Genomic DNA, 26,421 nt, shown 5'->3' on the forward strand with positions numbered 1-26,421 from the left:
CTCAAAGTAAGATGACTTAAGCTTTTCCTACGTTTCACATAGATGGTATTTTATTTTTGTTATTTTATTCTGAATAGTGTCTAAAACATCTGAATAAAGTTAAAAACCAAAATAAATAATAAACTTGAATGGTATTTTTACTTTCTCTGAATACTTTCGTTTCTCGCTGGAGGAAACTGCGCCGTTCCATGACGTCAGGCCCCTCCAGCTGTAATTGCGTCGCGCGTGCGCAGTGCGTCGGAGGCTGGACGCCGTCTGCTTTGTTGGGACCATCGCCGCTCTGACTTCTCGTCGAGTCAGCTGCTGAATGCACGACATCCCGGGAAATATTCGCGGTGCTCGCCGATTATTAGTCGGCGTTGAGTTGTTTCCCCGCTCACGTTCGGCGTTTTGTTTGGCCGCGGGGACGCTTCAGACGAGCGAAGCGAGGAGCTCCTGTATATAAACAAAACGCGAGCGAGCTGCTTTTTAAGGTGGCGCGACAGAGACAGCTGGAAGAACCAGACCGGGGGGTGGGAAACCTGCTCCGACTTCTGCTGTGGCTCGCTGGATTCGAGCGTGAATAAAATGGGAATAGTCGTCCAGCTGCTGAGTTAGGAGGTCAAACTCCAACTCGTATCCGTACGACCATGAGCGAAGTGGACAGTCTGCTGTTCGGAAAACAGCCCATGGCAAGTGCGAGAGGGGGTGAACATCACTCCGGATCCCCTGATTTGACCCAGGAGGAAGGACCAGAGACGCAGAAGGGAAGACCGGAGTCCTCCTGGTCACTTGTCCGGCTCTCAGTCGTGTAACATCGGACCTTTAACATGGAGACGGTGGGCAAATTCGAGTTCAGTCGGAAGGACCTGATAGGACATGGTGCGTTTGCTGTCGTCTTTAAAGGCAGACATCGAGAGGTGAGCGTCGACTTTTTAAAGTTGATATTCGCGTACAATGTTCCTCTTTTCGTCGCCGTGAAAACGGCAGGACATGGTCGCGGACAGTTTTTTTTTTTTAACATCCAGACGTGAATCGCGACGTTGATCTACCGTCTGCTGCGTTTGTTGTCATCGGACGGCCTTAAGAGGCCTGGGAGCGCATACAGGCTGTTTCCTTGAAATAACAGACAGCTAATAAATACAACGCAGAAAACCTGTAAAAAAACAAACAAATAGCTAACGCTTGTCCTACATTCCTCTCATGCACGGAGTGTCCTTTCGTGACTGTGTTTGGTTGTCGACATGCGCATTAGTGCAGATGTGGCACGGCACGGCTGTAAAATTAAAATATAGGCCAGGAGACGCTTATTGTTTCCATTGACAAGCTTCACAGTGAGGACATGTCTCAACATGTATCCCACATTGAAGCATAGAAAATATAAACACCTTCCAATGTTGTGCATGCAGACCAAAATTTAAAAAAAAAAAAAAGTGCAGTAATCGAGCTAAAAAGGCCACCAGTAGCAGAAGTAGGCCTGCATCGTTTCTGTTGCTCCGTTGGAAAATCATTAAAATATCATCAATATTAACGGTTATATTGCTTCAAACTGTATTGCTATAGCTTTGCGTTCATTTTTTTTCTGCAAAGTTAGAAGACCCAGTCACACCGTTTTAGATGATAAAAAGAAATACTGTTAAGTGCGTGAGAGATAGCAGCCCTTCAGTAAACACACCTCCTGCTGATTGCATTTTCAGCATGTGGTAAAGAATCAATACAACACTTCATTACCACAGAAACAAAGCACTGGCATTATTCAATAGATGCTTTGTCTTTCATTCTTGCATCTTCAAATTCCTAGTGTGGTAGTGTTGGTAATTATGAAAAAGAAACTGTAAAGATGACTCTTTTTTTTTTTTTAAATCCCTTGGTTCAAGAATAATAAATGCTTATTCACCAAGGCATGCGGTTGTTTTTATTCTTTCGTTTAGTACTTACCAACTTTAATGTTCCCTTCTAGAAACATGACTGGGAGGTGGCAGTGAAATGCATAAACAAGAAGAACTTGGCCAAATCGCAAACACTACTGGGGAAAGAGATCAAAATACTGAAGGTAAGTCAGAGTTATTTGTGGAAACCCAGATAACCCTCATCTGTCCAATGTCACCACAACTCACACATTAGATGTATCAGCTTGTTTCCCCAGCTCAGGTTGTGAGACCCCCCCCCCCCCCCCCCCCCCCCCCCCCATCCCTTCCCACCCGCACCAACACGTCTCATTCAAATGAATGGCTTCTCACTGAGCCGGATAACAAGCCATTCATTCGAAGCATGCATGTTGGATCAGTAAGGCATCTAAAACACACAAGGCAGTGGCAGCTCAGGACAGAGGGGGGTGGGGGGGGTGGGACACTGCTGTCGACCTCACGGGTCATTTGGCTCGTGGTGTGGTGACGCAACATTTTACCGTTCATCTGTGAAGATTTCGATATCTAGAGATGAATCCTTACACCGAACTGGAATACGACCGATTTAATGGCGGGAGGGATTACCTCGCTTGCTGCACGTAGAGTTGTCATAGTGATGTGTCCATAACAAGGGCTAAAGATGGGGCACACCACTGAGCGAGCAAAGTTCAGTTAAAAATAAACACGCAACAGAGGGTGTAAATGTGACAAATATCTCTCCACAATATAACTTTTATTATTAAAAGCAACACGATCCCTTTCATATGAGGTTTTTTATATTTTTCTCTGTCCTTTCTGCAGGAACTGAAGCATGAGAACATTGTTGCATTACTGGACTTTCAGGTATGTAGTACTACAATCCCAAATAGCATCTATACCAAGCGTCTGTTTACATACATCATTTCCCCTCCAGTCATTGTCCCACTTTTCTCATAAATCCCTGTTTGCAAAGTGGAACAGCCGAGCTGTTGGTCCGTTCCGCACGACCCACTTCTATCACATGTGCTGTGAACAAACCTCCCACGTTGAATTAGGCCTGACTTTATTTCAAAAACTGGTTGTTTTTATTTTACTTCAGTTTAGAATTGTTTTCACTGTGCTTTCGTGAGGCTGCAGTTCTAGTGAAGTGAAGTTTTAGTTAGTGTAGTCATCCTGTCGGTCATCGTGTCCCTTGTTTACTTTTCATCTGCAGTCACATGGGCTGCTCCTATTGACCTCCTTCTTGAAAGTGGAGTTCTCACCTCTTTGAGACGCAGATTGGGCGCATTAGGTGCAGACGTCGTTAGAAGTTTTATTTTTTCCCCTACAGATATCTGTACTAACCTCTGCACTCGGCTACTGTTGCATTTTAGGGCGAAGATTAGACATTCACAACAATGCTCCTTTGTGTTAACCTAGTTACCGGTCTGAGGCTGACTGTGCGAACAGCTGCTCTGTATCCGTGGTCTTGTATCCCTTGTATCCTCAAACAAGTTCTTATCTTACCTCAGCAGGTGTTTCTTTTGTCTTTCGGCTTGGTGAATGCCACTCCGCCGTCTGGTTCAATGAACGCTAAAGTGCAGATTATCCTAAGTCACCTCAGACGACCCTGCAACGTTTCAAAATATCAATGGGGCCGTACCAAGATAAGGATTTTGTGTGTTTAGAGCCACCTGGCCAAAACAAAACAAAAAAAGTTTATTTCCTTCATACATCCGTTTTTGGAAGATGGATGTTGTGAGATGGAAGATTCATTCAGACATGTTCAAAATACAAAGTAAAACAATTTGTGATTTAAAAAAAAAAATGTATTTGTTCAAACACTAAAATGAAAACAGCGCACTCAATAAATGGACTGAAATATCTTAAAACACAAAAACCTTCATAAGACGAAAGGAAGCCACAATTTTGCATGTGAGAGTGCGTCGGTAGAAAGCTCTATCGATGTCAGGGTGTTTGTATTGATTGTATATTTTCATAGCTCTACAGGGAGTTTCATCTAATTGATTTAAGACCGCTAATTCACCTGCTTTTTGTTTCTGCTTTTCAGATAACTTGTGTAACAAAAGGCATGAGCAAAAACTGCGACCATCACCCCGACGTAGTTGAAAATATGGATTTTTTTAACTACTATAGCTCATTATCACTGGCTGAGAGAGAAAAAAACACAAATCATTTGCGACAGATTATCCGGGTTTTATGCCCCACTTTCTTTATCTTTAGCAGCGGTGTTTCCCAGGAGCATTAAGGCTGGTTCAAGCTGGGCTCTAAGATTACTGGTTTGTTGTGGCAGAGCGGCCGATACGTTCATCGTGGGGGATCCAACATCTTCGTAGCTAATTAGGTCAGAAAGAACCTAAAGCCAGCCAAACACTGGACACCGGCACTCGCCTTTAACGTCACTCTAAGTGGCTAAAATAAAGTTATAAAGTTTTTGTGTCGTAGCCAGAGCTGCGGACAAATGCTGATATTTCGATTTCAGCTTTAGAAATGAAGATCAATTCTGTCAAACACTCGTCAACTCTTTTTTTTTTTTTTTTTTGATAGTATTCAGTTTAAAATGTGGGGCTTTTCGCTTATGAAGCTCTCAAGAAAAAAAACAAAAAAAAAACTTTCTCGTTCACAAAAAACAAAATCGTGACCGAACATCCAAAAAGTTATTTGAAATCATTGAACTGCACATATCTTTATTTTAATAAAACATGTCAGCTAACATGTAGACCAACAGCAGTGTGGTGCCGTTGTGGAGGCCAGATTGTTTTCTCGCTGCCTGCAGCTCACTGGCTGTCTGCTTTCTGTCCGTCTTCAGTGAAAGCCAAAGACAGCCGTCCTCAGAAGGCTTTGACTCAGCCCGACTATTGAAAGCAGTCTGGCCTCTTGACTGGTGGATCCACTGAGATATTGGAGACAAGGGCAGAGTGAGAGACGGCACTCAGCTGTTGCCATGTGATAAGAACCTTTTTTTCTTTCTTTTTTTTTTCCTTTTTTAAAGTTGGCTGCAACGATTCTTTCCAAAACATTTGGCCTGTTTGGAAAAGATGGTGGACAAACAGTTTGCACAAGATTCGTGAAGAGTCTTTCTCGGTGTAATTAGTGTTAATAAGAATATTGAGGGAAGCTGTGATTAAAAAAAAAAAAAAATTAAAATAAAGAATCTATTGTATACGCATTGAAAATGAGTAATTCAAATTCTAATGCTTCAGTGTGAAAGCTGCAATCTATGGATGACGGCATCAAATGGGCAGAGTTGCACTTTCTACTGTGTGTGGATAACACAGCCTTCAACAACAATGTCATTATAATTAGAACATTATGCAGTCTGGAGTTCACACAGAAACGATCACTTGGAGTGAGACAAAGTGTACAATCTTAATCCAACCTTCGTTATTCCTTCATAACTTTGAAATCAGTTTGCAGTCGTCACTATTTACGCCTCACCTGTAAACAAATTGGATTCATCTATCGCTGTGAAAAGCCTTGACGGCTGTTTTTCTTTTCTTTTTTGACACATCAGTTTGTTTCCTTCAAGAATCCTCAGACGTTCCTTGGGTGTCATGAGTTAATTCCCCCTTTTTTTGGCTCTTCCTGCAGTTTACTTTGCCGGAGCATGATCGGCGTGCAGAACAACCACCTGTTCCTTCCTTTCTTTCTCAGTCGCTGACGTGTTTGTTTACTTCCTCTCTTATCTCTCCGTTCTTTAGGAAACTGCCAGCTCGGTGTACCTGGTGATGGAGGTAAGCTGGCCGTGATGTTTGGCTTTGTTCGCTGCGTTCTGCATTGTCTGAGCTCTGGCAGGGCCGGGGCTATAATTAGCTCTGTCCTCAGGCTTCAAGGCCCTGAATGGCTGGCAGCAAACATCCTGCTGGACTTTGATACAATTCACCCCGGGAAGACTGTGGATTAAAAGCGCCGTGAACCCTTTAAGGATGCCTTCATTGCCCCGATTGAGCTCTTGCGGGTGTGTTTTGTGAAAATAGGTAAAACATTCGTAGACCAACAAGAAAAACCTGCTCAGCGTAGTGACTTTTCGTGCCTGCTTTCCAGGATGTGTTTTTGTTGCCTTCGATGATGCTCGGGTTTTGCTTAAAGGTCCAACGTTATGCAGTTTTTTCAACATTTCCACGCCATTTCATGCAACCGCGTCGTTTTTGGCCACTGGTCCACAACGGTGTAGTGTTTCAGGAGCCTGAAAACGGTGTTGTTTTGAAAAGGGTGGAGAATTTTGAAAATGCCACCCTGGCATTGACATATGGACAGGCATTCAATGAAAGCGATGATGTCATCGGCCCGCCCCTCGACCAGATAACCTCACGACCCTTTACGTCAAGTCATTCAACAATGACAATGGCGGACTACATGCTCCGGATCGTGCTCTAAAAGCTACTGATGCTATTTGGTTTCATAAAGCGACATGTTGGATTATTTCTGTGGCAGTTTCATCGCCAACTTTAGGCCTGGCATGTGCACCACATTGTTTTGAGCCGTTTTCATGGTGGTGTGTGGACGCAGATAATTCTTGCACCGATGCTGTGTGGACGGGAAACTTTAAGAGCGACGCAATGTTTAGAGGGCAGAGCTCATCTAACCTTGGAAGGGACCAAGGGAGTATCTATTACCAGAGGGAGTGGCGATTTCCCCCGCATGTTGTCGTGAAGGGAAAATCTGAGTCACCTGTATGAGCACACATTCGCTAGAAAGTGGAGCAAGCAAGTGAGGGAGATGACAGACTTTTCTTATCTTCCGGGGCTTACACAGGCTACAGGGACACATATTGCAGTTAGAAAACCATTATAAGGGGAATTTTGCATAGTGTCGGACCTTTAACATGCTTTCTGATGAGATACTGTAAATGTATTAAAACAGTTAAAACACAGTAACTGTTGTTTTTGTATCTTCGGGGAGAAAAGAAAGGCCTGTGTTGTAGTATTTCAGAGCCTCACCTCTTGTGCCCGATGCCTTCCTGGTTCATTCATATTAATGCCCGGGGCTCTTACAAAGGTACAAGTCTGTAAACACGTCGCTGTCGAACAAATCACTCCACTGATCTCCGCTGCTTACGAGTCCCTTCCGAGACAACAAGTGATGCCAGGAGTGCTACCCCAGTCTGCTAATGCTTTCTTTCATATCTCCCCCTCTCCCCCCCCCCCCCCAGTACTGCAATGGCGGCGATCTTGCTGACTACTTGCACTGTGAGTACCACAATTCCACTAACTGCTTTTTTTTAATTCCAGGTGCTCGTCCATGTAGAAAAGAAAATAGGAGTTTTTCTGCTTGATGACAACAAAGTGAGGAGTCCCTGTTCTAAATAACAAAGCTTTCAGTTTAACATGCAAACTTCACAGAAATGCCCATAACAATAGTGCTGTAGTGTTTTTCTCATTATCTTTAATTGTCATGCTACATTTTAAAAAGGGGGAAAAAAAACCAGCTTAAGTATCATGTTTTGGTTTTAAACGAGGTCTTTACATCATATTTGCTGGTTTTCAATGAAAACCTATTTCAGTGGTCTTAAGTTTGACCGATGTCCGCATTAGGCCTGTGATTACTAAAATGTGTTCAGACCTTGCTTCTCTTCCCTGATTCAGTGATATTTTCAGTTTAGGCTCATCCTGCCAGCTCGGGGGCACTTTCAGAATACACGTCATCGTCATGTCATCCAGAAATCCTTGATATCAACTCAGTTTTCCTCGGTTCGCACCCTGTAGCTTCCGTGGTGGAGTAGGTTGTCCTCCAATCCAATAATCAATCATTCAGGACTACCTACAACTTACAAGCCAGTGGCAGGTCTTCCAAGGTTAAGAGCGTGGAGGTCAGAACAGTTATTTTGAAGATTTAGAGTTTATTTAATGTGAAAAGGGAATGACTCAGTGAAACAGGCAGGTCTCTTTTTTTTTTTTTTTTAATTGCCATCAAGTGATTCATTCGCTTGCAGGTATTTCCCAGTCTTTTGTAAACAAGAGATTATAAGAACACATTTTAATTAATGGCACTGGTTATTTCCATACACCAGTCTGCCTGGCTGGTGATTGAAAAGTCTGCTGTTTACCTCTAAAGAAGAGCCCTTTTCATTTCTGTTGCACTAAAGCTGTTATTTTAATCTTGAAAACCAGACACTATTTTGTGTGCACAAGTTCACTGGGGGGTTTTTAGCGCAATGCAAAGAGTCTTTGCAAGTTGCACACCATCAGAGTCCCTTCGATGTGAAATGAAGCTATTTGCACAGTTTAGACGGTCTTCAAACAAAGTCTGGGACGTTGTTCCCTCTGAAGCAATAACAAAGTAAATGTGGCATTTAGTAACTGAAACCTGTTGACATCTGACACGCTTTTCACACATCAAAAAAAAAAAAAAGGCTTTTTCACCTGTTATCAGATGTGAGAACTCGGAAGACTAAATAAAATGTTACATTGTTTTTTGGGGGGCTCCAGAGAGTCTGAATGATTGCGACTTGGACGGCACTCAGGCTGATGATGTATGGTTGAGATCGTAACACTGTCTGAAGGCTGAGCGAGAGACGGCCGGGGCCTCTCGCTTTATGGAAATGAAGCCATGAGGTGAAACGGGGATATGATCCACACTGGCGACTATTTAAAAGAGCAGCCAAAAGACGAAGACGGTGCAACCAGATCTTGTCTTGAATCAGTCATTTCTTTTGCTGATGAACGTACAAACATTTCGCATTTCCGCAGCCAAAGGCACGCTGAGCGAGGACACCATTCGGCTTTTCCTGCAGCAGATCGCAGGGGCCATGAGGGTCCTGAAGGCAAAAGGAATTATCCACAGAGATCTGAAGCCTCAGAATATTCTGCTCTCCTACCCACCGGGACGCACCAAGTCGCACTCCAACAACACCTGCATCAAAATTGGTAGGTCGGATAGTGTGACTAACTTTTTAAACACATTGTCACCGGTTTGCTCTCACAATTTGACTTCTTTAGGTATTTTACTGTGTGTGGAGCTTTAATATTTAGCCATGTTCACCCCAAAACTAAACTGTGTAATGATCATTATGGGCAACCCAGTGTGTGCAGTTAGTGGGATATAATGGGAACATAAGCATTATAGGCAGGGACCAGAACATGTGGGATTTACTTCCAACATTTCACTAAAGGAAAAAACTAATTGAATCTCGTGAAGCCCCCATAAGGAAATCCCTACAGCGCAGTAAACCTTTTTTACAAACAGCTTTATTGCTGCAGAACCTAGTAATGCTTTCTCCAAGGTAATTGATTACTCCAAGATTATGAGTCTAACCTTGTTAGAAGGAAGTGATTAGATTGAATGTAGAATTTCACATTTCCCCTCAGTAGTGTTGCTCTCATGTGAGGGAGCGCATTGAAATTTAAAGAAAGGAGGAGAAAAGCTTTTTTACAGACTCGGAATGAACCTGCTCGCCTGATTTGACCCCGAACGCGGTGTTGGTGCAACAATAGGTAATCACTATAATGATACACTGTCACAATCAAGTACAGAGCGCGTGTGTGTGTGTGTGTGTGTGTGTGTGTGTGTGTGTGTGTGTGTGTGTGTGTGTGTGTGTGTGTGTGTGTGTGTGTGTGTGTGTGTGTGTGTGTGTGTGTGTGTGTGTGTGTGTGTGTGTGTGTGTGTGTGTGTGTGTGTGTGTGTGTGTGTGTGTGTGTGTGTGTGTGTGTGTGTGTGTGTGTGTGTGTGTGTGTGTGTGTGTGTGTGTGTGTGTGTGTGTGTGTGTGTGTGTGTGTGTGTGTGTGTGTGTGTGTGTGTGTGTGTGTGTGTGTGCGTGTGTGTGTGTGTGCGTGTGCATGTGTGTTATTCAGTTGTTTAGAAACTCTGTTAATCCTAAAGCCCTTCTAATTCTTTTTTCCCCGTAAGATTGATGGTGCGGTGGGAGTGACGTCTGGGCCGTGTGTCAGTCCCAGTCACAGCAGAGTGTTATAATCTGCACAGATCTGGGAAAACCTGTCTCTCACACATACACACAGACCCTTGTGAAAGAGACGCCGCAGTTATTCGAAATATTTTCTTAGCGGGCTCGTTGACACTCGAGTTTCTGTATTTATTGGCTTGAACAGCATCAACTCAAGCCATTCGACTGATCACATCACCACAAGTACCTTTTACTTGGAAAATTGTTTTTTTATTCATAGCTTTCAAGAGGTTATCTCTAATGTGCTCTTGCTCAGTCATTACAGCTGCGTTATTAGAATTCATAGGTTATGCCAGTTGAAGTTTAAGTAATTAATCATTTGGAAATGTGCAGCAGACACGAATGACTTTCTCATCATGTCATAGTTTTATTCGCTGCCATCTGGTGTTTTTGTTTCTATGAATGATTTACGTTCTTAACTATTAATTCAGTTTCTGATGAGAAGTAATGGTGACGGTCTGTCGAATCCAGGGGTCTGCAGCCTGCAGCTCTTGCTCCCTGAACCGTTCACAAAATTGTACCTAAATTTACACTTTATCCCAATTTTATTTTATTTGCACGCACACAATTATTTTCAAAAGGACTCTTAACTCTTGTCTAAAAAAGGCTTTTATAAAAGGTACAACTAAAATAGCTAAAATGGGGGATAACCACAACAAATGGAGACAAAACTGCTGAAACAGCTTTAAAAAAAAAACTAAAATGTCTAGAATGTTAGAATCTTAGAAATGAAGGGAAAACGCCCAACAAATTGCTTTAAAAAAAAAAAAAAAAAAAAAAAAAGTCAAAATAGTCTAAAAATGCTGAAAAACAAGTTTGAGACCCCTAAAAATGTAATGAAATGTTTCCCATCATATATCAAACCTATATATGGAACTTGTATGAAACAATATATGAAATATCTGCATTTTATATATAAAGACACAGCAATCAGTTGAGTGTCCACGCTTGGATGAAGAGAATTTAATCAGGAAAGGAATCGGAAGGATAAAACAGGAGATCGTATTTGAGAGATGAGACATGTTGGCAACTCTTGTTTGGAAACCGCCGCAAGAAGAATAGCTGCGTTCCATTTGGTTATTGACCTTTTTACTTCTCATACTTCTCTTCATCTTTATTCACTCTGGCCGTCTGTCCTTCCTTGTTTTCTCTCTCCACAGCGGACTTTGGTTTTGCCAGGTACCTTCAAACCAACATGATGGCGGCAACACTCTGCGGATCCCCTATGTACATGGTAAAGCACCTTTTGTAGGATTTCGGATCGAAATGAATCTGCAACATCCGTGTCAGTCAAACATGTTCACACGGCCCATCAGAGGCCAATAAAGACGCTCTTGACAGCTTGCTTTAGGCGACGCCGATCTGATTCTGACTCAGCTTCCTCTATCTTTAGTCTTCCTGTGAATCAGCAGAAATATCTTGTTAAAAAATTATCCTGCACTGTTTGTCCGCCAGGCTCCTGAAGTAATCATGTCCCAGAACTATGACGCCAAGGCTGACCTGTGGAGTATAGGAACCATCGTGTTTCAGTGCCTGACTGGGAAAGCTCCTTTCCAGGTAAATACGTCACATCGCGCCGTCATCAGGAGTAGTTCAGGTCAACCTTGTTGGGTTTTCTTTCATCTGGTCGTGTTTACAATGGAGATTAGCAAAACCTGAAGTGTAATTCATCATTATGTATGTATCACAATACCTTTTCACATTCTCTCTGCACACAAAAAAAGAAAAAAGTCAGGCTACTTTCCAAAGTTTCACCACATATATATACTTTTTATGTTAAACTTTGAAGAAGGGCTGTAAAGAGAAGTATTAGTCTAAATCAAATCCAGCTTTATTGTGAGCACCGTTTGGCTTCAGGTGAAGCTGCCTGCAGTGTTTTACCGTAGCTGTCAGTGGGTTGTTGGAAGCTTCTTGGAGAAGTTGCCACAGGGAGAAATACCACCTCTCATTGGATTCTTTGTTATACCTGTTGGTGGAGGTACTTCTTTCCAGGCTGTATCTTTGTGGGGGGGGGGGGGGGGGGGGGGGGGGTTTCTTATGATGCAGAGCGATCGTATAACCACAAGATGCTCCCATGATGATATTCAGTGATCATTTAAAAGAAGTACTTTGAAAAGTTTCTATCAGTACTTTAGATTTAACCCTTTTTAGCGATTGTTTGCTGTGAATTTCTTTTCCAAGAAATCCTAACTTCATTGTTTTTTTTTGTTTTGTTTTTTTAAGTGTCTTTTGCTCTACATTTGATGTATTACTACTGCAGTGAGAACCAGCAGGAAAGAAAACAGGAGCCACCGTCTGGCAAATATAATTTGTTCTTGGTCCCAGGCTGCTATAGTTCTGCATTACAGCCTCTCGGCTTGGTGCTTTCTCCACTGTTCTCCTGGTTTTCTTTTCCCAGTCTGAACTACAGCCAGACCGTGGCTTACTCTTGACGCCATTGCACACAATAACATAGCTAAAGTAAAAACACCAGCGTCATTTAAGTAATTAAAAGTGGCCGTTAATTGAAACGTGCTTAAACCCTTGCTCATCTTCTGGTCCAGTTGCATTTTTTCGCTTGCTGAAGCTCCAGTGCGTCGCCCAGTCGTGCGTGTTAAAACATGATCGTCTGTTGTTCCGCAAGGTGTTGAGCGTGTCGACATAAGCTCCACTACAAACGGAGGCATCAGTCAGTTGAAGCGATGTCACGGGTTGAATTGCATTGCTCCTTGCACGTTTCTCACCTTTTCTATGAATTTCTGTGGTCACCAGGCGAGCACCCCACAGGAACTCCGGCTGTTCTATGAAAAAAACAAGAATCTCAGTCCCAAGTAAGGAGTGACACTGGAAAAAAAAACATCTTCAGTTGTTTAAAGAATGCATTTGTGCTGCTGCACGGCATTATGGCTGACGGAGAAGTGAGATAAATACATGCGAACAGCAGCTAAACGTCATAGCTGCTTATGGAAGTCACTGCAGATAGATTACTGTGAAAATGTTTATATCCAATAAATAAATATAGTGTATCGTGAGAAATTATTTGGAGTAACTGTTTTATTTGTAGGCTTTTCCTTTTTTTCTGTGTTTTCTGCTTGGCAGCTCCGACTGATTATTGTTTTATTTGTTCGCAGCATCCCCAGAGAGACTTCCAGCCATCTGAGGCAGCTGCTGCTGGGTCTGCTGCAGCGCAACCACAAGGACCGCATGGACTTTGGTTAGTTGAGCATCGAACAGAGCGAAGAGATGACTCCTGGCCTTGTAACGCTGATACCTGTACTGACGATTTAAACATTTCTGCCTTCTTCGATTTGATACACCTTGTTATCTTATGAATTCAATGGACACTTGAGAAACTATCTTGGGCATGCCAACTGGTTTTAGCCTAGTACGATATATTTTTGTTAGTGTTAACCTTGCACCGCCTGCTCGCGCGGTCGAATGTTTTCTCACACTGACGATAAAGTCTGTTGTGTTTCTTCCTGTTTTGTCTCTTAGATGAATTTTTCTCTCATCCGTTCCTGGAGGCCAGCTCGTCACTGAAAAAGAGTGAGTGAACTTAACTGTCAGTGGACATGTCTCGCTCACATGCAACGTATTCCTGAAACAGTGAGTCAGGACAAAATAAAAAAAAAAAACAACATTGTAAGCTGACAGAATCTTACGTGATAGAACTGGATCTTGCAGTAAAGCCACATGGCGTGAGGCGACATGATGGCAAGCTCCTTTATTTAGAGTTGTGAAACGCCACGGACTTATAACTTATAACAGATAAAACTTTCTGTGGGTATTCTGGGGCCTCTCACCTCGATGCACTTGCATTCTTGAGTTTTTAAACTGCTTTGCGTTTTGTTTTAGCAACTCCTACGCCTGCGGTGACTATGACCTGTTTGCCCAGCTCTGCATCAGCCAGCTCCTGTAGCAGCTCCTCCACCTCTCACCTCGCCTCACCACCGGTTCGTGTTGTTACTTCTATAATAATCCTACATCTGCACTTCTCTGTTTGGTCCCGTTTAGCTGCTGATTCACTCAGTCGCGAGTTTGTGTGTAATCATAGAAGCAGGCCACGGCAGCACCTGTTTGGCCCTTTCACTCCCTGCTTGCTGTTTCTATACTCGTCCATGCTTTCTTTATTTGCTCACCTGCCGGTGTCTTTCCTCTGCCCGCTCTGCAGCAGTCTCTCGCTGAGATTCAGCATGTGCGTGCCAAAGCTCTTCCCTCCCCGACCCAGGAGGCCACCGGTTTCCCCCTGAAGGACTCGTCTGGGGGCGGCGGCAGCAGCAAGAACTCCTCCTCATGCGACACCGATGACTTTGTCATTGTGCCTGCCCAGTTCACCAGTAAGAACAACTTGGAATCCCATGTGGATCTTTTGAAGTGCTTTACATTTGTCTCATTTATGCTCAGTAGAAACAAGAATTGAAGTATCTGTGTTTTAGACTCTCTTTTTCTTGACTTGTTTTCATGCAATCTCAAAAGTGGATGAGGTTCCTTTTTCTTACCATTTACCTCAAACTTTAAGTTTCATAATACAATATTTTAAGACATTAAATATTTTATAACATGAGAGGGTTTTCCCAGTTTCTTTAATTGGTGGCCATTGTCATTTAAATAAAAATGTTAAAATACCTGAATTATTTTAGTTTACATGTTACGAATTCCAAAATCTCTATTCTATTTAATTTTATTATATAGGGACCTGCCTATAAGCTTTTAAAGGAGTACATAAACTGACGCTTTAGTTTCACTTTGCTCTTACTGTATTGTAGACCATCCACAGCTCAGATGACATAAAGTAAATGGTGAATGCCTGTTTGACCTATAATTCACTTTCTGTTTTTTTGCTTGCTTTGCAGCAGGTGAACTGACATGTGAGAGTAAAGTTCTGCAGGACAGCCTGATAAACAGCGGGTAAGAAGCAAAATGTACTTATTCCTCACCTGCCAGCTGCTCACTGTAGTGTGCAAATGAAATGCATTTGTGTGGCAGCGTTTTAGAGTGTGGTCGATAATGGGAGATAGATTATGTTCATAATTACATTTACCTACATTTACATTAAAAGTGAGCGTGTGTGGGTTGCAATTCTTCATTAAAATGGTTCATTTATAAAGAAGTGATGTCTTTTGTTTCTGTGCTCCACTTTAATTAGCTCTCTTTTGGCTTCTGCTGGTCTCCGTAGCCCGGCCAAAACACCACCGCACTCACCGTCCTACAGTGGATCACCAGGGTCTGTCAGGTAAATAGAATTTGTTGTCCGTGGAAGCAGATGACAGAAAAATACATTTAATTTTCTACTCATAATGGAATATAATTAGAATTTTTTTTGCATTACATTGATTGCATGTTTGAAACCTAATTGATTAATTTGTCACATGTTTTACATCGGGGGTCCCGGGATATCAATCTGGATGATTTCCTGGTGCTCAAGTAAGAATGATGGCACAATTGCCACGTGCAAACAGGCATATTTAATCAACCCTTTCACGAGTGAATTGTCAAAGAATGTGGAGTGAGTCGGTGCTCATGCCCCTGTTTGCCAAGACAACTTTAGTTTTTAGCATCGAACAGTTATTCAACATCCTGAGAAGCTCATGCGAGATACACTGGTGAATGTTGTGATTTTGGGAAGTACACATGTCAAATGAACATTGATAACATGGAATTGAATGAGTTGGTGGAGGTTAACAAACATTTGTTAGAATTACGGCATAAAAATATAATTTGGACCAAAAGAAATGCAATGTGGAAAAACAAATAGTAGTAAACAATTACCATATGCTTCTTCCAGTATATTGCACCTTATGGTAGAAAAAGTCTGATATTTATAATCATTAAAATAAACATGTTAAATGTGTGTGTTTATTTCTATTAAGATACCTATAATTACCTGATATAATGTGTAAATCTTTATACTTAAGTTGTAATTTTTCTGCAGTATCCTCCAGTCGGTTGGTGATTTCAGACTTCATGAGTGGGGCATTAGCCTTGCAAGCATCTGCTCAAACACACAACCTCCCTCCCCTCTTATCTAACTGTTCCCACAACGCACGCTGTTCTTCTCGCTGTTGTCAGGCCCGGTGAGTTCTCGGGATGTAACTATGGAAACGGTGGTCAGTCATTGCCTATCCCAGTCCCCACTCAGGTCAAGAACTACCAGCGCATGGAGCAGAAACTCCGTTCTACCAAGCAGGATGGCTCACCGCGGTCTGTATCCACAGAGAATAGCGATGCGTGCACATCAGTTGTGAAATTAAGCTTGTTGTTCAAGCACTAAATCATGAACTCCCATTATTAGGCTGTCGACACCAGTGCGCCGGTGCAGCAGTGGCAGCGTGTTGGGTTTCACAAAGCCGGTGCCCTCGCCACCTCACACACAGGGAGCGGTCGCCACCACCCGCAGGCTGTCCCTGGGAGGAGCCAGGCCTCTGCAGCTCTCTCCACAAGGTAGCAGAAAAGTTGTTTTATCAGCAGCTGTGACTGCGGTAGATCACAGCTTCTATTGTTGTGCGTCTGAAAATCCAAATACCACACTTGTCCAAATAGAAGACAAGCTTATTTTGGGTCTGAAAATCTGACATTGTGTTTGATTTGTGAGGGAATATTCACAATATGATAATTTTAACAGCACAAGGGCCCCGGAAATAAGAGGAACATGCTGGATCTATTAGGTGCATGCAGTGAATAGTGACCTATAACAGCTACAGGTGCTGGATGTTGATCTTAACAAACCTTTAAAAGGCTTTAGAAATAAAAAACTTCACTAACATCCAATTATTTGGATGGAGTGGTAAAAGAGTGAGATCTATGTGAGGAATAGGCTGAGGAGCATGTGGACTGTATATAAAACTGTATAATGAGGAAATGGCTGGCTCACCAACAAAAATGTTAACAGATTTATATTCCTTTTTAGTTTAGTTTAGTTTAGTTTTTTTGTTAAATGGCCTCCAAAACCACCGTCATCTTATGATGGGAACAATACATCAATGCGATTTAGTCCTTTCTTGTTTAAAAAAATGTGGTGATCCCTTCGATTGACCCTGAAACGTTGTGGGACATCAAGCCTCCCAGGTTGTGAGCATCTGATTGAAGACTGACATTAACCTTTTGCTCGCTCGGTTTACTGCCCACAGAGGATTTCAGTTGTTGATTTTAACAGCACAGGCAATAACAATCCATTTTCGCTGCGATATTGGGGCATGGGGTTTCTTGTTTTTGTATGACCCACTTCACAATCCTATTAATCAAACGTGAATCCAAAAGAGGATCTTTTTTAAATGAAATTAAAGTCAATAGTTTCACTTCTTAACCACAGCTTGGCTGGTGACAGTGTCCTACAAGCTGAGTTGCAAATATAGAAAACTAAGTGTGTGGTCAGCAGCTGTTAACCAGCCTCTTAGGTCTGCATGCTCATTAGTGCTAAAGTGTTTTCACCAATCGTTGGTCTCGTTTCTTCTGCACATTAAGCACGCACAGCTCTTTAACTGCGTGGATGTTCTTGCCAGCAGCAAAATAAGGCTGGTCCTTAGTTCTGATGTGTTTGACAGCTTTGTTGTAGCCCGGTTCTGTCTGAAACTACTCCCGGCTGTCTCAAAGCAGATGTACCCTGACCTCCTTCTGTCCCACTTCTCATTGCAGCTCCACACACCGAACCCAGGCAACACCCGCAGGCGACAGGTCTTGGCACACGGCTCCACAGTGCTCCCTGCCTGTTGGAGTGTGCCAAAGGCGGTGGCCGTCAGAAAATCATTAAGCAGCACTCTGATCCGGTGGTCACCCCCTCAACTGGGCTGATGACTGTCCGCCCTCTGCACTCGTCCCCTCGGCTCAGTGAGCTCATCCAGCGTAGCCCCCTGCCCACCATCCTGGGCTCCCCCTCCAGGGTGAGTCAGCCATCCAGGCGGCCAGTGATGCTTGTGAGACACAGGAGAAAGCAGAACTTGCGTATTTGGGGTATTTTAACCTTGGGTATTTTATCCACGTCCTCTTCTCCTCTCTCCTCAGGCCATCCCTCCATTTGAATTCCCCAAACCCCCCAGCTCTCCGAACCTCGTTACTTTCCTGACGCAGCAGGGTTTGGTCATCGGCTCCCCGAGCAGCAGGACAGCTCCCGGAGAGCTCAGAGACTTGGTACAGCAAGCGTCTGCTGCAGTCACTCATCCTGCTCACTGCATCCATAGACTGAACGATGATTCCAACAGCTTCGGAAGGTCAGGATGTTGTTTTCGCCTCTCGGTTTTTAGGCTTTTATTTATTTAATTTTTGTTTTTACATTGAAATCACTGCTGTACATGGAGGCAGGATTATTGAGCCACAGAAACAGAATAAACGGCATGGACTGAAAACAAAGCCATCTTAAACACATCAACACAGCATTGCACGGTCAAAAAAAGATGGAACGTTTTTCCTGAGCTTGCAACTTTTTCTTTTGACAAATTAATGGGTATGTTTGCAACACAAAAATGTTTGGCTGTGTAAAGATAAAGTAGGACAACCTTAATTTTAGGACTAGCAGATATAACCAGAAGAGGAAAACTATGTATTCAAAAGAGTGAAACATGTGACTTGTGAAAATGTCTACTAAATCTATTCAATACACTTCATTTCTCGGTCTGTTGTCGTGCGTCTGGTACAGATCTCACAGTGCCGGTCGTCTATCTGACTTGCTGCTAATGGCTGCGTTTGGACCAAGCGGACCTGCGGGTGACCGAGGTAGTGCTGAGAACTTGACCTCTGAAAAAGCCATAGACATTACAGGTAGGCCTGTTCGTCCGTTTATATTAACACAGATATCTAGCATTTAACGTTTCTTTTCATCTGGTTGGCTTATCCTGTCATATGACGAGTTTAATTCACAAATAGAAGCAAGAAAAAGCCTTCATTTTAGCCATTATATTGATAAATCATTGCTGCCTTGGCCTGTTGTTGAAATAACTACAATTATCAGAGCCTGGAGTGGTCTGCTATTTGCGGTTCATTGAATGTATGTAATTTCCGAATAAGAACCTGTAATTTAAGTCCTTTGAATTGAAAAGGCAAACAGTACAAGTTGTCGTCCTATTCTGTCTTTCAGGGTCTCCGTGTGGTGGGGGAGGCTTTGCTCCTTGCTCTAGCAGCCCAGCACAGGTGATTTTCACCGTGGGCTCCCCCCCTAGTGGAACCACTCCACCTCAAACCTCCCAACAGAGGAAATACTCAGGTACTACACATTCCTACTGCAGTTTAAATGCACGGTATTCATCACAATCTCCCTTCTCCAGGGATTGGAGAATGGTATTGCCAATACGACTCTGTTAAATAGTTGATACTTTTCTGTAGTGGAGGTTTATAGCTCAAAATAGTAAGAAATAACTATATTTTCTGAAATAGCCCATCAAAAATGAGAAATGCCCTCGCTGAGCAGTCTGTGGGTGAGATCGGGGATTGAACGAGCAACTTTGGGACTGAACTAAACCACAGCTGTAAAAAAGTCTATTCATGTTCTTTTTTTCTGCCTTCACTCAGGCTCTTTCACTTCAGTCAGTCCTGTGGGCTCCTACACCAGCCGCTACCCACAGACAGGCACCTACCTGGACGGCTTCGAGGCTCCTTCCAGCCCTCGTTACAGTTTTACCGATCCTATTACAGCCAACATGGGCGGGCCTGTAACCTTTGAGGCTCCTGAGCTTCCAGAGGAGACGCTGATGGAGGTGAGGAGTCAGAGCACAGCTCTGAAGTTGTGTTTTTGTATTCCGATTGTGTCCTGCAGTGACCATGACGTCGTATTGATATGCAGGTAGATTCAGGTCCGTCTGGAAAACGAGTAAAGTAGAGCCCAGTGTCATTGAAGTGTCTTTAGCTGAAGACTGAAAATGGCAAAATAGCCAAAGGCACTAACTGTCAGGAGAATAATGAAATGCATTGAATGGCCAGGTCCTGTTTGTTGCTTGTGTTTCCCCTCACCAATGCAGGCTAAATTCAAAGTCACATCCTGGTGTCCACTGTTTAAAATTCTGCCACTGAACCATCTGTTTCTCTTTCCCTGGCTGTCGGAGAGCAGCAGGAGCATACAGACACCGTACAAAGGCTGCGCTTCACATTGGATTTTGCCTGCTGTCTGATGGAGGTGGCCGGTACCCGAGGTCTGATGGTGGCGGGCGAGCAGGGGGACATCTCCCTCCCTCAGCAGCAGAGCCTGGTCGCAGATCAGATAAGCTCTCTGAGCCGAGAGTGGAGGTAAGGCCAGATCAACCGGGGCTGTGTCTTTGTTGATGGCACTGATACTGTTTATCCAGTCTGGGTGGAAAATAATTAAACGGATCTTTCTGGCTTTGCACCATGGTTTTGTGAGCAAGCCTCGGCGATCCAGGCTCCCTTGTTTGTCTCACTGCTGCCTCAGATCCCTTGCATGTAAAACATTTTGTAATGCAGCTATACAAGCAAGTAAGTGATACACAATAATTAGTATGGCTGCTTCTGCCGCAGTGCTCAGTGATTTGAATTGTTCAAAGGTGAGACACAATTGAAAATCTTTGATTTTTATACCAGAGAAAAAAATCTCAATCTAAATTATTTCAGCTTTTTTGTGAGTTCATTCGTGCATCCGTGTGTCCGTAAATGACGAAGTGCTCGACAAGTCAGCATTTATTTTCCAAAAAATGTTTAGTTTTATGAAGTAAATTCTCAACGGAAACACCACAACTGTTTAGCCGATTAGCATCGCACCCATCCAAAGGACATGAAAAAACAGTATTAACACACATGGCAAATCAGAATTTTACAGTTCTTCTTTGGAGATTGGTAGAAGATGAGATCAGCCATGCTTTTGGATTGGGCTGTTTGGACACATATTCCGCTCGTAGCCTTGATGACACAAAGGACGCCGTGCCCCTCTGAGGTCAAAGTGAAAATCTTCACTCGACCTGCTGCTGTCTGTTCTGCTCCGTGGCGTATCGGAATCAAATGTTCAAATTTGTGTCTCAAGTTTTGAGGGTTTGTAATCAAAGTGTGTGTATTGTGTGTGTTTATGTGATTGCCTCTCCAGTCATGCAGAGCAGCTGGTCCTCTACCTGAAGACTGCAGAATTGCTCTCTGCCGCCATACACACCGCCATGGAGCGAGTCAAACAGGGCAAACTCTACCCGTCTGCTACTGTCAAACAAGGTACGGGACTTTTCATCCATGAGGCCATGTGACAATGAGCCAAGACACAAGCGTTTCCCTTGAAATAATGGCGAGTGTTAAATGCTTTTCCTCTCCATATTTTCTGTCCGCATGCAGTATTGAAAAGGCTAAATGAGCTGTACAAGTCCAGTGTGGCCTCCTGTCGGTCACTCAGCACTCGTCTAGAACGATTCTTCACCAGGAAGCACCGCCTAATGGACCAAATCACCTCCATCAAAGCTGAGCGGCTGCTGTTCAGCCACACTGTGCAGATGGTAAGACAGAAGGAAGGTTGGATTACATACTGCTGCAGAATTAAATCCCAAATGTTGAACTAGGTCAGCATTTTTGATCAGAATGACAAGATCAGATGTCTCCTGCAGTCTTGGTTGATTTTTCTTTTGTCATTCTACAACATAAATTACAGTGTGAATGAAGACTCAACATTACATTTTTACATTTTTAATTAAGGTTTTATGTGTCTTGGAGTAGCTAATATGTAGTCAAACAAGTGTTTATACTCGCATTAACAACCACCAATTTATGTTGACCAAACAATGAAGCTGAGCAGTGGTGTGGTTTATTTTTTGCCTGATATTATTAGCATTATATGTTGAACCTTTTTAAGTTTAAAAATGATTATAGTGAGGTCGAATATGTAGTTTGAAGCAGTTCTATTCTGTGGCAACCTAAAAGCTAATACTAAAATCTCGTTATTTTGTGAAACAAAGTTCGGTTAATACTCGAGAAAATCTCCTCATCTGTCTTGACTGAGCGCAGCTGACCATTCAGCCAATCATGCGTGTTGTTCTGGGACAATTTTTCAGTCTCATCTCACGCTCAGCAGAGCGCGATCGGCTGGCAAAATATCCCATGGGAACAGATGCTTTTGGGATTCACCACCCTCCCAAAACAAAAACGGTCCAACAAACTGCTGCAGGCTAATTACAAGCACACATCTGTGAAATGGTCAAACTAGCATGTATTCTGACACTTTTTGGGATCAATGATTGTACAGAGAGCCAAATTATGCAAAACCAATCGTTATCCTGAACCTGGCAGTGAGGAGAAGCAGAAAGAGGAGAAAGTAGACCCGGAAATACACGAGGACAGCATGTGCAGAGACTTTGACGTTTTGTTTTTAAACATATTAACTGTTTGACACGAACATCGACAATGAATTAAAACTTTCAGAGGCAGAACTATGTAAACGCCAACATTTGCTGAATCGGCGATGTCACATAAACACACTATGAGAAGATAGTAACTTAAAACAAAAGCTAGGCTTGTGGCGAAACAGCGGCTCAGAGCAGGAGAAGAGATCAACAAAGGAGATTGTTAATCAAAAAAATGTACTTCTCTTGCTACTCCCTCCCAGGTTCAGGCTGCTGCACTGGATGAGATGTTCCACCAGGGGGAAGCATCGATCCTGCGCTACCACAAAGCTCTGCTGCTGATGGAGGGCCTCTCCCTGCTGCTCACTGAGCATGATGACATCCTCAGTGTCAGCAAATGTAAGTGTCAGTCACCGCAAACCGCCGCAGGCGACATCTGAACATCTCTGCTTAGCACCTCACCTCTTATGCCGGGAAGAGTTTATAAGTGTGAAAAAAATACATAAATAATATGAAATGTTTCATTTTGTTGATGTGGTGAATGTGAAAGACTGGACGGTTTCACATCACACAGCCGTATTATTAAGTACAATTGTTTGTTTGTTTTTCCCTTCATGATCATATATCCCCTGCTGTCATATCCGCAGGTAAAGAGTGCATCGAACGCCGCCTCACAGCTCTGCAGTCGGGCCTCTGTGTTTGAGAGTCCTCCACTCGCTCCCCGGGGGGGGGGGATGTGATGTCAGCCTGTCTGCACCATGCCCGTCAGTAACGAACCAAAACTGCCCACACAGTTTTCACGTAGGACACGCTTTCCCGAGAGAAAACCAGAAGGCTTGTGTTTTCTCCCGACACTCTTGAGGATTTTGCACACCGGTTTGTGGACTGCGGCGGCTTCGCCGACACTAAACTCAGCCCAGTGGTGAAGAGGACTGAGGTCCTGGCACTGAAGTGCCTCACAAGGGAGTAACACACACACACACACACACACACACACACACACACACACACACACACACACACACACACACACACACACACACACACACACACACACACACACACACACACACACACACACACACACACACACACACACACACACACACACACACACACACACACACACACAGGAGCAGTTATTGCCAAGTAGTCACATAATCCCCTATACATGTAGTTACTGAAACATATACACACCGCTTTTTAAGATGGGGAGAAAAACAAGTACTCCTGCTATCACTTTGCAATAGACGACTCTACAGATCTTGTAGCAAGATCACAAGCTATGGGGGAAGTGCTTTACATGCTGCGCGCCTAAACAAGGACTCGTGCTGATAAAGACTGGGAATATATCTCATCACATCGACGTCTGTCTTCACCCTCTGTTTGCTTTCCTGGGTTCATTTATTATTCTTTTTTTCTTTTCTTTTTTTTTTTAGTGTTTTATCTTTTTGGGTAGTAGCTTGCTGATGGAAAAGTAGACGAAGCATCGCTACAGCTGACCAGAAATACATGCAAGCAGGATTTTTAAAACTGTTGCCAAAATTACCTTGGAAAAAAAAAAGAAGAAAAAAATGGTTCTTTTTGTTTTTGTGTGTTATGTTTAGAGATTGACTGTATGTACGTATGCAGGTTCAGGAAACAAAGAGAAAGGCCTGTTTGACACTTTACTGATTCCATGTTTGCTTAATATCAAAGACCATGTCCTGGTATTTACACCGTGTGATGGAGAAGGGATCCGTCTGTTATATGGTGGTGGGCGACAAGGTGAAAAATGGGTCCGGGCAAATGCCTCGTTACCCCATTCAACACATCCAGCATAGAAAAATCAGTCACAATACAGACAGAGTGGTCTGTAAAGCATATTGGGAATGCAATCATGTTTTCAACACTGCTGCAATAGCCTGAGGGGTTTTCTTCAGGTGAACAGGAGCGTCACATTGTTGGTTTTTACCTCAAACAATTCCAGCTTCTGTCTTCAGATTATTTTATCTACCAATCACATTGGGGTCTCAGTAAGTATAATCAAATTTGAATGTAGGGGCCGTCAGGAGAGAAGCAGTATGAATACCAGACTGAATGTTGGACACATGAACATTTAGGCTGATCTCTGGGCTCAAGTCTGAATGTCTTTGCACTGTTTAAGTACTGTATAGTAAGATTTGGAGTGGGACACAGTTTTGTTGATAACTAGACAGATTGCTTATATAGAAAGCTATGCTTTAATGCTTTTCTTTTTTTTTCGTAGTGCAGTTTTTCGTTGAGTTAATGTTGCTTTCCAAAGTTGGATATGAGAATGTCAACTACGAGATGGTATAAGCTATGAAAGAGTTCTGTAAGAAGAAAAAAAACAAAACATTTACACTGAAAAAAAACAAACCGTTTTGTATCTATTGCTCTGTGTTTTTGTTTTTTACTTTAGGTTGTGTTCGATTTTGGAGGAGTGACATTGGAGAGTGTTGAAATATGTGTTCGAATTTCGCCGTTTATCTTAAGAACTCATGTAAAACGTGGGCCAATTGGAAATTGCCGACCGTGCTTTTGGTTGCTCTCGACGAAGCGTTTGTGTGCATGCATGCATGCATGGGTGAAGTGGTGTTGTTTGAGTTTTATTTTATTTTTAATTTTTTTTATCATTTTATTTTGGTTAGTGGGATTTGTTGAGTGCAGAACCAGTGATGTAGCTCTGTGAATAAGACGTGAACTATTTGATTTTTGAAACTGAAACATTTGCTGGAAATCAAGGGCTCCCTGATGTAACACACTTCCATGCTGAATACTGCTTTATCTTCCCCGAGGCTTCTTTTTAAACGAGTGGAATTAATTTGGTGTGCACATTGTAAAAATCTGATGCGCAGGTATACAATGAAGCCAGTACAGTAGCATTATCAGCTGGACGGAAATCTCGAAATTTGTGTATTTGCTCTGTTGCCTTTTGTCAGACATGTATTTCTCTACCATATGTGTGTTGGTTTGGGTGTGTACATTCCTACTATCGGTTCATCCACGGGGTCTCCTGTCTCCACCCGTGCCGAGTCGGTGTGCGATATGGGGACGTTTCAAAGACAAAACTGATGCATGTGTCACTTTTTTTATTGTTACATACAATCATTGTTATTGGCCACCCCTGTGAACATTGTTCTCGGTAAGCACCATGAAGACAATTTTAGTTCGAAGTATGATAAGATGAAGAGTAACCTTCATGAAGATTTGGCAATGGGCACTCCAACCGAGCAGTCAGATTTTTTTTTTTCCATTTCTATTTTATTTTAGTTTCGATTTTTGTATGTTTACAAAGAACATACCACAATGTTTTCAGTTTTTCACTTTACTGATTCTGTATTACCTGTAAATATTGTAAATTAAGTTATTGTTATTGTATATAAATATATATGACGCTGCAGGCACGGAGAAAGAACAGCACCATACCACCAACACATTTCCAAAGACAAGGCCTTTTGCTTGATTCTCCATGTCGTTTGTTATTGTTGCAATAGCATTTTAATGTGGTCATCTCCAAAACATCCAAGACACCCCATTCCAGTGTCCCCCATGTGTTACGTTACTGTTTGGAAGCTGCGTCATGAATAAAGTGAAAGGAAAGGTCTGGTGTAACCTCTGGTCATTTACTTTAAAGTTGCAGTGCATTAAATTTATGAAAATCACGAGTAGTACGTTCCTGTGCTGAGTCACTGTGATACTTGGTTTAGCTCTTGTAAGTGGTACTTTTGGCTTTTAGTATTCGATTTTCCATTTCTTTGACCTTACTGGGTTCAGTCGCTCCCGATGCCTACAGCACAATATAGACATCTATTGAATGACATTGCAACTCGTTTATTAGCCTGTTTTATAATCTTTTAATTTAAAAAGCCAGTTCATGTTGTACTTTTTGTCTTGATCGAAAACGTTTACTTTAAATGATGATATGATAATGAGAAAACTATAAACAACAGTAAATAGGGATGCATTTTAAATATTGTTTTTGAAATGTAGTGCAAGGCAGTTTAGCTTTTGCCAATAAGCACTTTAGAAACTTTTTTGTAAGTTTTAATACACTCTTTCACTTGACCTTTTCTTGTTTGATACACACTGCTTCACTGACATATTTTAGTTAAATTGATCTATTTAATATTTTTTTTGTCTGTAGTAGGTCTGGGCCTTGAAGAGATGGAGAGAGCAGCCAATGATGTCCAGGGTGGAAAATAAATCAGATCAATGGCAAAAGAGAGGAATATTGACAGGTCAACATTGAGGAGGTACATGAAAAAGGGCAAGGCAAAGGAAGTAAAAAACAGTAGGGTCGGGTGGAACAGCAGAAGCAAAGAGCGTCTTCTCAGAGGACAAGGAGCTCGCAGACCATGTGATGTTTCAACCTCCCTTCGCATTCAAGGAAAAGGATGAGACGTCTTTCCTAAAGAGTGGTGTG

General features: G+C 42.6%; 1 protein-coding gene across 4 annotated transcripts; it reads left to right on the forward strand.

Annotated features, from left to right (window-relative positions):
- Positions 1-221: 221 nt before the first annotated feature.
- Positions 222-25,602, forward strand: ulk1b (unc-51 like autophagy activating kinase 1). Of its 4 annotated transcripts, none has more exons than XM_080477361.1 (27): positions 222-899; positions 1,940-2,032; positions 2,688-2,729; positions 5,567-5,599; positions 7,018-7,054; positions 8,555-8,731; positions 10,926-10,999; positions 11,221-11,322; positions 12,517-12,575; positions 12,876-12,958; positions 13,240-13,290; positions 13,600-13,697; positions 13,916-14,081; positions 14,598-14,652; positions 14,891-14,977; positions 15,814-15,945; positions 16,037-16,185; positions 17,377-17,654; positions 17,743-17,948; positions 18,374-18,495; positions 18,812-18,937; positions 19,243-19,427; positions 19,778-19,953; positions 20,762-20,880; positions 20,998-21,155; positions 22,259-22,394; positions 22,643-25,602. In XM_080477361.1, exons 1-27 carry the CDS (start codon positions 810-812, stop codon positions 22,696-22,698), a joined length of 3,090 nt encoding a protein of 1,029 aa, XP_080333487.1. In that variant the 5' UTR covers positions 222-809; the 3' UTR covers positions 22,699-25,602. The 4 variants fall into 4 exon arrangements, with proteins under 4 accessions (XP_080333487.1, XP_080333489.1, XP_080333488.1 ...); XM_080477363.1 differs by having other exon boundaries at positions 17,377-17,621; XM_080477362.1 differs by having other exon boundaries at positions 14,921-14,977.
- Positions 25,603-26,421: the final 819 nt, after the last annotated feature.

This window comes from Lipophrys pholis, assembly GCF_963383615.2.
Source record: "Lipophrys pholis genome assembly, chromosome: 12".
In the NCBI taxonomy this organism is placed as follows: Eukaryota; Metazoa; Chordata; class Actinopteri; order Blenniiformes; family Blenniidae; genus Lipophrys; species Lipophrys pholis.